Source organism: Podarcis raffonei, chromosome 12, assembly GCF_027172205.1.
Source record: "Podarcis raffonei isolate rPodRaf1 chromosome 12, rPodRaf1.pri, whole genome shotgun sequence".
NCBI classification, from domain to species: Eukaryota; Metazoa; Chordata; class Lepidosauria; order Squamata; family Lacertidae; genus Podarcis; species Podarcis raffonei.
This window is the reverse complement of record NC_070613.1, coordinates 22,531,416-22,544,104: the sequence shown is the minus strand read 5'-3', so window position 1 is coordinate 22,544,104 and position 12,689 is coordinate 22,531,416. Positions and strand designations below refer to the sequence as shown.

At 42.8% G+C, this 12,689-nt stretch overlaps 1 protein-coding gene across 1 annotated transcript in view; it reads left to right on the top strand.

Moving 5' to 3' along the window:
- The window catches only part of SPAG6 (sperm associated antigen 6), a 50,492-nt gene extending 39,055 nt beyond the window's left edge, over nt 1–11,437 (top strand). Inside the window, exons 9-11 of the mRNA XM_053409942.1 lie at nt 3,982–4,098; nt 6,817–6,962; nt 10,671–11,437. Coding sequence (XP_053265917.1) covers nt 3,982–4,098; nt 6,817–6,962; nt 10,671–10,737 — 330 coding nt within the window. The 3' untranslated portion in view covers nt 10,738–11,437. The remainder of the gene's footprint in view (nt 1–3,981; nt 4,099–6,816; nt 6,963–10,670) is intronic.
- Nucleotides 11,438–12,689: the final 1,252 nt, after the last annotated feature.

The following is a 12,689-nucleotide window of genomic DNA, read 5'->3' as shown; positions in this document are numbered from 1 at the left end:
TGTGCCCAGCCCATCACTGTTTGCAGCATTCACCACTGCAGGGGGCAGTGGAGGAGGAGGAGGAGGGGTCAGTGCCACCTGCCCATGCTGACTGCTGGAATCTGTACAGATCAGCGCCGTCCATTTTTCTCAGGAGCTTCTTAGTGACCAAGTAAGCATCATACCATCCACAGGGTAGAGGGGACTAACCTAGGCCTTGATGCATTTACATGCTTAGGTAATTTGAAAGTTCTCCGCACCCTAATCCATATGCAAGCTCGTTTACAAGCTGTGATGCTATGCTGCACTGTGCAAAAGCACATGGGACTGGATGCTAGTCTGTTTACTGCAAGGGAAATCATTTGCAACGCTGGGTGTTGTCCATGCCTATTTCCTGTACCAGGTTGGTGTCAGCTATTGGCACTGCTGCATCAGCACTGGAGCAACACATTCTTGCCAGTGTTTCACAACTTAAAAAAGAAGAAGATATATGTTTATAACATGTCAGCTCCCATACGAAGGATCTGAGTCCTCTCCCCGCACCCCTATTTTATCACTGGAAAAGGCTCTCCTCCACCTACCGCATGCTGTGTTCGTTTACTTTGTCGTAGCCTGTCTTATAAATAAGCCAAGGATGTGTTTGCTTAAAGAAAAACATAACTCTATTACAATATGCCAGAAGTTCAAAATATGTGTCAGCAGCTGCAGTATGTGAAATGGCAGGCTGTGCCCAGCACAGTGCCTTTCCGTTTGTGAAAGGTGTGGATGCATTTCACAGATCTCAGAAGCCAGTCAGTATTGAGGCCCTGGCACACTGGGAGAGGACATCAACCCCCCACCCCCACCCTGCCCCAGTACTGCAATCCTGATGAATAAAACCCTCCCCTGAAGCTACTATTGCACCTGGGAGGATGAAGTTGCCACTGGTGTCAAAGGCCGCTTCGGAAATCGCCTTATGCTTGGTCAGACCCTTTCTCCCTCTGGCCCACTATTGCTTATTCTGACTAACAGCAGTCTTCACGGATCAAGCAGAAAACTTTCCCACCACCTTCTACATGACCTAATAATAATAATAATAATAATAATAATAATAATAATAATATATATATATATATATATATATATATATATATATATATATATATTAATTATCTGGTTCGGTTTCCCCAGCAGAATATTAAAATAAAATAGTCTATTAAACATTAAAAGCTTCCCTGAAAACATTCATTATTTAATCTGTAACCTTCTGCATGCCAAGTATGAGCTATGGACCCACCCCTCTTGCAGCGAATAGCAGCTTAAGGAGGGATTTTAATTGGAACTGCAGGACTTGGGCAGGGGCAGAGTTAACATCTCATTCCTCCATGCCACTGTTCAGATCCTGATTGGGTGCACGGTTGGCTGCAATGCTATTTAGTTTTTTTTTTAATTTTAAATCTATATATCTGTGTGTTTCACATTTATCTAGTTTGGCGCTTGGTGATCATGCACATGCTTAGAATGACAGTTGGATGGTCATTCAGTGCTGACTGGTGCTGCCAACTTTTGATTTCAGAAATGCTGGTTTGAGTTTATGGGTGGAGACTGGTGGAATCTGATAGGCACTAGAGATGAATCCAGCCATCGCTCTCAGAAATTCTAAGTTTCCACAGATCCTCTGGAAGGAGCCAAACTCTGTAGAATGACATCTCCAGAAACTCATACTAACTTTTAAGTTGAAAATAGCAACAAGGTCTAGAAAACAGGAGGTATTCCTGATAATTTGCAGGAATTTGAGCGTATACAGATGTCTGCTGCAAAAGGCAGAGGGGGGATACAGAGAGAGGTGTTAGGTAGGTGGGTCTATCCTGATAACATTGGTGCAAGACTCCCTGACAAATTGGTATAGCAAGGCTGGGAGAGGCAAATGGGAGAAGGGTGATGTCACTCGGTCTCAATGTTGCATATGATGCTGCTTGAACTGTTGTGGCACAAGGATATATGAACATATGGAATTGCCTTACACTGAGCAAGACCATTAGTCTATCTAGTGCAGGACTGTCTACTCTGACCAGTAGCGGCTACCTAGGGATTGGTCTGTGTGGTGCAGTGGGTCAGTGCATCTGGCTGTTAACCAGAAGGTTGGTGGTTTGAACCCATCCAGGGACGGCTGTGGACAGGATTCCTGCATTGCAGGGCGTTGGACTAGATGACCCTCAGGGTCCCTTCCAACTCTACAATTCTATGATTCTATTATTGAACCCTGAACCTTATACGCAGGTGGCACTGTGGGTTAAACCACAGAGCCTAGGACTTGCTGATCAGAAGGTCGGCGGTTCGAATCCCTGCAATGGCGTGAGCTCCCGTTGCTCAGTCCCCGCTCCTGTCAACCTAGCAGTTCGAAAGCACGTCAAAGTGCAAGTAGATAAATAGGTACCGCTCCAGCAGGAAGGTAAACGGCGTTTCTGTGCGCTGCTCTGGTTCGCCAGAAGCGGCTTAGTCATGCTGGCCACATGACCCGGAAGCTGTACGCCGGCTCCCTTGGCCAATAAAGCGAGATGAGCGCCGCAACCCCAGAGTCGGCCACAACTGGACCTAATGGTCAGGGGTCCCTTTACCTTTACCTTTACCCTATTACTGCTGACCTAAAGCACTCCCCCAGACATTTAAAATTATGGTTTGGATTGGCTGCCTGTTTCCTTGATGTCCTTGATGTATTTGAATTCATGTCTTTCAATTCAAATACAGCGTTCTGGTTTAATTGAATGGTGAATGTTAGTTAACCACACAAAGGGCTTAAACACCCAGCCGTGGGTAGCTCGGTTGTGTCTGCCTTTAAAACTCCTTGAATGGGAAGCTGGATACAAGCTGTTAGTCATTGTAGCATTTTAATCTACTTGCAACGTTAGTACAGAGGGATAGAATATCATGTCATTATCTAATTACATTTGGGGTTAGTAGAGTCTCAGGTAGTCACAAGGGAGAGACAGGTATCCCTGCAGGATACAGAAGATCCATTTTGGACTACAGAAATGCATCTTGAATGTGTAGAGTTGCAGGAGACAAAGTACATGTTAGGTCAGCTGCTCTCAACCTTTTTGCTGACTCCAGACCACTTGAAAATTGCTAGGGGTCTCAGCAGACCACTTAATACATTTTTTTCACTGAAACCATTGTCAAAAGCAGCACCAAATTATGAAAATCACAGGTGCCAGGCTGCTGAGACTGGCCACTTTAATTTGCAGATTTCTAGGGAGGAAATGCACCATCACTGCATTATGAAAATTGTAGACCTTAGATCAGAGCCTTATTAGTCTGTCCAATAAATCCGTCTCTGATCAAAACAGCCTTGATCATCAGAAAAATACAAATTGTGCTGGGTTAAGCACAATTATTTTTCATTTGTTCTCTAACCTTCCCATGGATCACCTGAACGGAGCTTGCAGACTACCAGTGATCCATGAAACAGACTTTGAGAATTTCAGAGTTAGATCATATCTGCATCAGACAACTTTTACAATATTGGAGCTGGCAAATGCCAATGAAGTCCTTGCCTCATGCCATGCCGAGTCAAGATCCATTTGAATAAACCTGTAGGCTGTACGTTACACTAAACGGTACCTGTTTTACACAACATGGCCTTTCATTTCAGTTGGTGCCTTGACTTCCTCCTCCTTTTCCATTGGGGCTGCAATACTTAACACCCACAATCTGACACAAGTTGAAAGATACACACGTTTAAATCTCATTGATTTCATTGGGATATAACAGAACACAGAACAGTTCACTAGGTTGTGGCTTTAAAAAAAAATGTGTGCATCTGCTTATTTAGAAACTTACTGCCTTCGAAAATCAGACTTGATGCACAAGAAACATTTTCAAGATTCCTGGATCTAGAAAGGATACTTAAAGTTTATTCATTATAGAAATAACAAAAGGCTGGCTTTTTCCAAGCAGACTTGGTAACTTCTTGATGATGATTGTCAGCCAATGCCTTACTGAAAATGTTTTGTGTTTTGATAGACTAAGAAAGCTTTAAAGAACATCCTGCAGAAGTGCACTCATCTGCCAGCACTCGAACCCTTATTGCATGATGCTCCTCCAAACATCCTGAAGCACATAGTCGGCCAGTTCAGTAAGGTAAATGAGCATTTGCTTACACTTCTTAAAGGCTCCATCCGTGTCCAACATTTCTAAAACCAATCTGGGTAGCTTGATTAGCACTCTCAGGGCCAAGGGCAGCTGTTGCGCACAGAAAACAACAACAACAGTGGCATAGGTTGGTCTTAACACTTGGGAAATAAAGACCATTCTGTGCTGCTGCTTTCTTTCTGTGTTGGGATGCTTGTTACAGCTGCTTTTGGTCTTGTTCTTGTGCATCTGTGCAGGCAGAGGTACCTGAATCCAGTTCTGGAGTGTTTTGTTGAGGACCCTTGAAATCACTTGCTGGGAACAGCCAAGAGTGCAGCAGGAAAAAGGCTTTGCTCTGTAGATCAAGCCAAGGGAAGAAGGGAAAATACCCTTGCTATATATGCTGGCCTGTCTAATCCATAGGCTTCATACTGCCTGCCAGGTGCAAGGGGCAGTGCTTGCATGAACCTGCCCTCTCAGGCCCATGCTCACATAACCAGTAGTGTAGTGGCAAATTCAGAAGTACAGGGCCCCTTCATAATAGTCTCAGCCATGGCCTCTCACAGCTCCACCTGCTCCCTTCTAAGATTGTGCAGTAATCTTGTAAAATAATAACTAGGGATGTATTCTGACTCCCCTCCTTTCACTCTGATTGGCTCCAGTCAGCACAAAGAATGGGAAGATTTCTCAGTGGCTAAAAAGCTCCCCTTTCATGCCAATAGGATGCTAGAGACAGGGATCCTGCTGCAGAACTAGTTACGGGTCTTTGACCCCCTGCAACCACAGACCACTACATCTCTGTGCATAATTCCTGAGTCCCTGACAACCAATGTCCCCTCTTCTTTAACATGTTCTTTTAATATGACACTCCATGGTTTTATGCCTCAGATGGAATGAATAGTCAATGTTTTTCTAGAATAAACTGAAGTTAGGAAACAAGAAATCCAGCCACAATATATTTTGTTAGTTGTCTCTACAAACCTCAAGCCAATAAATGTGTAAGAAAAGGGGCTCCCTTTATCAGTTTTTGGAACTCTAATAGAATTCAGCCCTATATATCTTACTGCAATAAACTGCCTGCTTATATTAATAATGCAGTAACTTTTCAGGGCTATTGTTCAAAAACGTATTGTCTACTATGTTTCACCCTTCCTATTTTTATTATTATTAAAAATGTAAAAGAAAGAAATCAAGCCGCTTTTCTTTGTTCTTCTTGCCATTTTTAAAGAAATGAGGGCAAGATTTCCACTTGAGACTGCTTAACGCAAATAGAGCTCTGAGCGCTTATCCACACTTCCTCTTGTCCTTTTCCCCAGAGAAAACTACTCTTTAGCGCTCAATCGGAGCAAACGGCAATTGAGATGTGTTCTGATCTATTGCTAAAGAGTGGGCTTTCCCTTGGAAAGGAGTGGGGCAAGGGGAAAACCACTCGGACCTGTGCTTTCTCACTGCAGCACACAAGTGGAAGTATAGATGAGCCCTGAGTCTTGCAAAAAAAGGGGGGCAGAGGGAATTACTTGAAAATTTAAATAGAGGCAATCCCTGCACTGGAAACAGCACGCTTATTGGAGTCCAGTGGAGCCCTGTTTCGTAGTTTCCCATATCACTCTTGTTTTAAGGGCCACCCTTTATTTTGAGAGCTGCCCCCCCAACCCCTATGTAGTACCTTGCTCTCTGCTATGTGGCAAGGATGCTTTTGGGGGGAAGCAGGGCCAAAAGAACTCTGGCATACATTCCCTGCCACATCCCATTCTATGCTGCAGCTTACCCTTAGTAGCCTCAGCTGAATCTGTCTCTCGGTTGAGTGGTACATGTTGGTGTCAATACTCAGTGGACCTTAAACTATTAGAAATAATCATAAAGGCGAAGATGAAATAAAAGGATAACCTTTGTTCTTTAAAGATTTTATTAGGAGGGTTACGGCATGGATCAGATCAAGAGGAAAAGCTAGTATAAATGCATGCTAAGCAGAACAAAACAGTTTGAGTTTAGAGAAGCTTCTACTGAAATGATGGGTTGTATTGCTGCTAAGGACAGTAAGATCCTGATATGGGGTTTCTGTCCAGAGCAGCCTTCCCCAGTCCGATGCTTCCAGATGTTGTTGGACTCCGACTCCCATCAGTAGCAGCCAACATGGTCAACTGCCAGAGATAGGAGTTTTAGAGTACTGGAAAACATCTGGACAGCACTAGGTTGGGGAAGGCTAGTCAAGAGAATGTCAAGTTTAGAAAACAGAATATTTTGTATCTGACTAGGGATTTTTTTATCTGCAAAGCTAAAGTTGCCTTTGCACCTTCTTCCTGCTATTAATGTGCACATAGGATCAGGATTGCTAATGTGGAACAGGAAGCAGAAGAGAGGCATTTGTAATTCAGATGTGCATGCTGACCACTGTAGGTTTTGCAGTCGTGTACAAATCAATTTGAGCAAAAACTGCTTTAAGCCTCCTGCTTGTTAATGAAAGTGCCCTGAGCAAGTGTGAGTCTGCAGTTCTTCTTCACTCTCTGGGCACAGTCCAGTAGTATGTTTTTCTGCACAAGTGCCTTTGCTATTGTTCCCTTTCCCTCCTCCATTTTGTCTCAGCAAGGCTTGCAGAGGAGAACGTTCTGTTAGATTGTGCTCTTGGTGTCCCTCAATTTTGTTTTCAATATTAAAACTTCACAGGAGATAATAACCTTTGCAAAGAAATGCTGAATTTCTTACTATTATATGCTTCATTTTAAATAGGTTCTGCCCCATGATTCCAAAGCACGGCGCCTTTTTGTAACGAGTGGAGGCCTTAAAAAGGTTCAGGAGATAAAAGCAGAGGCTGGGTCACTTCTTCAAGAGTATATCTACACAATTAACAATTGTTATCCGGAGGAAATAGTCAGGTAAGGGTGGGAAACAATGCTGTAGTTTCATTTATGCCATATGACATATGATAGTGAGGGAAGTTCCCAAAGCAATTTGTGATGTGGGCTGCGTTGGGATGGGCTGCTCAGATGGTAAAAAGGGTTTTAACAGAATCAACTCCTGAGTACACAAAGGTACTTGATTATATCTAGAAGTCTTATTAGATGGCCTGAGGTCCTTGGACCCAATATTCAGGATGCACGTTCACAAAGTAGGCAGTAACACCACTTTCTGTACAGTGTCCATCCACCACACCACAAAGGGCCGGATAGCCAATTCCAGCAGAGAGGGGGTAGCTTTTGACACTAATGAAAATGTGAGGAATGGACTCCAGTTGCAAATCCACTCAGAGGAGACGGAATAGCCCTCCAGGATTTTAGATTTGCTAGGCTACGGATTGCATGTAGTGTCTGGCTGTCAATATGATTTTATCCTGTCCACAAAAGAAAATTGAGAGGAGTAGGATGTAAGGGACATGGCTGTAGCCCGTTCCTCTTAGTTTCCGGACTTTCGTAGCCTCCAAATTTCTTGTCTGTCTGAGTCATAAGCTCCTAAAGTGGAACGGACCCATCATGCTCCCATAGTCCCTCCTCCAGGAACGCCTAATTGAATGGGTTCCCAATCAGCTCTGTGCTAACAAAGAGGGAAGAAGTTGGCCATCCCTATGCCAGGCGATTGCACTCCCTCTGCTGGTCATCTGCATTTTCCAGAGCATTCTGTAACTCAGTCCTGTTGGAGCTGGGAAAGTTTCACCTGCAAACTGAATCAAATTAAATGATCTGGAATTTCCCCATAAAAGAAAATTCCTTCGATGGTTCAGTGTCTTAAACTTCTGTCACCAAACCAGAGCACATCATTAAGTGGATGTCAGAGATTTTATTATGCTGGCCTGGTAGGCAGATGTGCTAGAGGTATGTGCGGTCTTTTAGATGTTGCTGAACATCTAAATTCAGAACATCCCTGACCATTGGCCAAGCTGGCTGGGGATGATGGGAGTCCAGCAATATCTAGAGGGTCATAGCTTTCCCCACCCTTGTGCTAGATCAGGGGTAGGCAACCTAAGGCCCATGGGCCGGATGCGGCCCAATCGCCTTCTCAATCCGGCCCATGGACGGTCTGGGAATCAGCGTGTTTTTACATGAGTAGAATGTGTGCTTTTATTTAAAATGCATCTCTGAGTTATTTGTGGGGCATAGGAATTTGTTCACTCCCCCCCAAAAAAAATATAGTTCGGCCCACCACATGCTCTGAGGGACAGTGGACCAGCCCATGGCTGAAAAAGGTTGCTGACCCCCGTGCTAGATCAACGTGACAGTCTATTTTAATCTCGTGTCCAAAATTTAAGATGTACAATATTAACTGGCAGGGGGAGGTTAAGCACATAGTCTGAGCCCATGACTTTTTAGTCTGAAGTAATCCTGTTGGTTTCAGTGGGATTTACTCCCAAGAAAGTGTGCATAGAATTGTAGTTTCATTGAGAGAACACCATCAATTTGCCAGCAGAAAGAGGGAAATTATGCAAACTCTCTGTTTACATAGCACTCAGACATTGTTAATGTATTAGTGTTCTCTGTTACTCAAAGGTTTGCATACTCCCACACCAACAGATGTTGGTCCACTGAAATATCATCTTGTTTATTTTATATTTCCACTTCCTTGCAGTTTCACTTAGAGAAGTTAAGGCTATTGTTCATTATTGCATTCATAAATTATTTACTCTTTGTCTAGAAAAGGCAACAGTGATGCCATTTGAAACATTAAGAAACTAGTTTCTGCCCTGCTTCTTGCTTTGCAGTTTCTTACTGTCTGTTGATTTTTGTTTTGTCTTAAATGCCACACACTGCTTTTAAATCTGACCTTTGTGCTGGGATCTAAGGGAAGCTGGGACACATTTTTATACTTTGATTGCATGCCCAAGAGGGAATCGTTAGACAGCAGTAAATTCCTCCAAGTAAAATCTTTAAGGGATCCAAACAACATTAAGCAAATTCTCCAGAGGGAAGCCTTTGGCTGCTTGTGTTTTTCTTTGTCATCGCTAAGCAAAGCTGTAATAGAGCAGAGGGTACAATTTCAGGTTTCAGTGAGCATGGGGGAGAGCAAGATTCACAGCAAGGGTCAAAGGCCTCTTTTTGGATAGAAAGACCCAACGACGAATATTTTTTTAAAAAATGGTGTGAATACTATGTATGCCTCATAATTACCTCAGATATATTGTAAACTGCCCTGTGATCCTTGGATGGAGGGCAGTACAGTGGTACCTCGGGTTACACACGCTTCAGGTTACATACGCTTCAGGTTACAGACTCCACTAACCCAGAAATAGTGCTTCAGGTTAAGAACTTTGCTTCAGGATGAGAACAGAAATCGTGCTCTGGCGGCGCGGCGGCAGCAGGAGGCCCCATTAGCTGAAGTGGTGCTTCTGGTTAAGAACAGTTTCAGGTTAAGAACGGACCTCCGGAACGAATTAAGTACTTAACTCGAGGTACCACTGTATATTATTCTTATTATTTATTATTAGTGATGATCCTGAAGACTCACATCTGTCCTCTCCAAATGGTGAAGGGGAATGTGTAATTCTTTTTCTTGACATATTATACCAGGACAAGCAGAGTTGGGCCAGTGGAGGGAGGGATTCAGATACATAGTGACCAGTGTAAAATGTCTTTAGAAGTAATCAACCCCTGCACAGGCCCAAACACATGGTTCCATTTCCTAGGCAGTAACATCAAATTGCAAATGACTAGGACCATAATACACAGCACAGAAGATGTGGAAGGTAAAAAAGAACAGCATAGGCTGCAATCCTAATCCCACTTCCTTGAGGATAAATTCCATTGAATAAGTAGTTGTTAGGATTGGGTTGCAAATTCTCTTGAACTCAGTGGGACTTACTTCTGAGTAGACATGTATAGACTTGTCTTGTTAATATCTGGTGGACATCTAATCCATTCTGCAATATAAAGTTACAAGGTTTGAGCAGCGGTGGACCTAATTTGGGGGGGGGGGCTGAAGCTTGAACTGTTATGGGGGGGAGGCCTTCACAGCCAGCAAAAAGTTTTTTTACTTTGGAAAAATGGTGGGTAATGAGGGGAACATGATAGCAGAACTGTATATGACATGATGTATGATGTGGAGAAACCGGACAGAGAGATGTTTCTCACCCTCTTGCATAATACTTAAAGCCAGAGTCATCCAATGAAACTGAGTGGTGGGAGCTTCAAGGCAGAGAAAAGTCCTTGTTGACGTACCACATGGAGTCCAGCTCTCTCACCCTATGTTTGGAGGAATTCCCTCCTAAGATGGTTCTTCCCATTTACAGTTTTTCCGAGTAGTTGTTTTGATTTTTAAAAAATAAAAAATGGGTGCCCCTAATATATTGGCCTACAAATTATTATTTTAAAATGTTCTAGCTGATACAGCCAGCCAATTACCTAATTAACTAAAGACTGATGCCCTAATAGTTGCATACTTGCTTAAGATGAAATCCTAACTCTTTGATTTATTCCTCATAAACATGCTGGTATGTATCATGTGTCATCTTTGGCCATGACCCAGCACAGAGTGAAATGCACTTAATCCCACTGACTTCTTTCAGCAGGTTTAAGTATGCGTAATTCTGTGTTCAATGGTAGTTTGGTATTTAGCATGTTGAGTTTTTAATCAAGGCACCCTTGTTTCTCTTTCAGATATTATTCCCCTGGATATTCTGAAGCACTTCTGGAAAGGGTAGAAAATTATCAGCCAGTTCTATAAACCCTTCATCATTGGTGATAGAGCATTCCGTACCCCCCTATTTCCAATCTGTGTTTTTGAGTGGCAAGTGACTATATTTCTAGTCTGGGAGATATTTAACTTTCTATATTCTTCTGTTCCCAATCAATTATGACAACAGGAAGACATACCCTTTCCATCTTTAATCCACTTGGTTTTCTGGAAACCTTACCTGAGAACAAAGACTTTTACACTCCTGTGTTAAGAGGCCTGCATTTCTCAGAAGTTATTGAGGACCTGAAGGGGCCAGTGCTCTTCCCGGATATACCTGTGGTCTTCAGAGCAGTTTGTCCAATCAGGTCCTTAAGACAAAGAATAGAATGAGAGGGTTACAGCCTCATCCAATAAGCACTGGACCAGCATAGCCTTTGTTCATTTCAGCAGAGAGATGCAGATTGAGATTACCCAGTCCAAGTAGGAATTGTCTTCAAATGAACAAACAAGTGGCAAACTACTTTCTCACCCCACTTCTTCACTGACCCCTGTACATAAGTACTCTTTCCATGGCACCTTGAAGAACCAAGGTGCAACTGGCAAATTGATGGGTATTTCACTCCCCCCCCCAAAGATACAGTTTTTGTCTCTGTAAACTTTTAGGAGTGGATTTCAAAAGAACTGTGATTTGGGTAATAAAGTGTTTGAAAGGATAGGTGGTGAGTGATTAAAGGGAAACTGAAAATAAGCATGCCATTGAATTTTACTTGAAAATTTATCAACTCCGGAAAGAGAGAATGTTTAAAATAATATTTAAAAATTGTACCTTGGCAACTTTCCACATACTCAAAATGATAGCACTGGATACTAACAAATAAAACTACATACTAAGTCAAACAGAATGTATATGACAATTTCCTTCAGCCAACATGCAGTTTTTTTCTTTTGTGCCTGTCTTGTTTGCCTAACATTCATAATAGGTAAAAGTTAAAAGGTGTTTGAAAGAGGGAATGTTACTGCACAAAAGCTACAATAACAAACACCCTTAAATTCTTGTCTGTCTTCTGGGCTAGTGCAGACTACAACAGTTGGTTCAGTTAGCCACTCTTAGCCTTAAGCAATGAAAAGCACCCCAAGAGGAAAAGTCTTGTGTTACTTCTGAAAGACGTTTCGGCTTCCCTTGACGCTCAGTGATAAGGTGGTGTCATGAGGAAGTGAATCACCCACCACCAAGACTGCTTTTTTATGATGTTTGTCACTGACCTCAGCCTTAAATATCTCGTGACCAAGGTTTACTTTCGTCGGTCATAATTTTGAATGCCACCTCCACCAACCTTCTTCCTTTTGGGTTCCAGCAATTGCACTCCATCCTATAAAATCTTGGTAAGCTGGTATGACCTGGAAGGCTGGGCTGTTGGGGAAAAGGTGGGAACTCTTAATTCACTCCAGGAAGTGTTGTGGTTTTTTTAATGCCACCTTCTTCAGCATTTTCGTTCTTTGGTCCCCTCCTCAGGATGCCTTTCTTACATAATTTGGAGAAGATAACTAGACCATACACCACCAGTAGCAATCCTGTGCCTCAGCTAGTTCAGGGTACTTAAGCCTGAGTAAGACTGGTCATCCTGTTGGAGGGACCAAAGAAATGAACACGATCAGCACATCAGTTGGTCAACTCTTATCATCCTCGATCATTGGCTATGCTGGCTGAGACAGATTCAGTCTGGTTCACATTTTAATGTGATTTCCACTGAAATAGTTCATACTTAATGCCTTTTTGCACAACCAGCTGGGCATGTGATAGTGGGGAAAGGTTTGCCTGTACAGACACATGCCCATAAACTGGTTGTGTGCATTTGCAGCCACAGGCAGATTTGATTTTTTAGCATGTCACTTGAAATGTGTCTAGTTGTGATGGCACATGAAAGCCAGCTCTCGCGTATTAGATTAGATTGGTTCATTTGCAAAATAACAGTATGAAAGTAATACAGAGTAGTATCAAT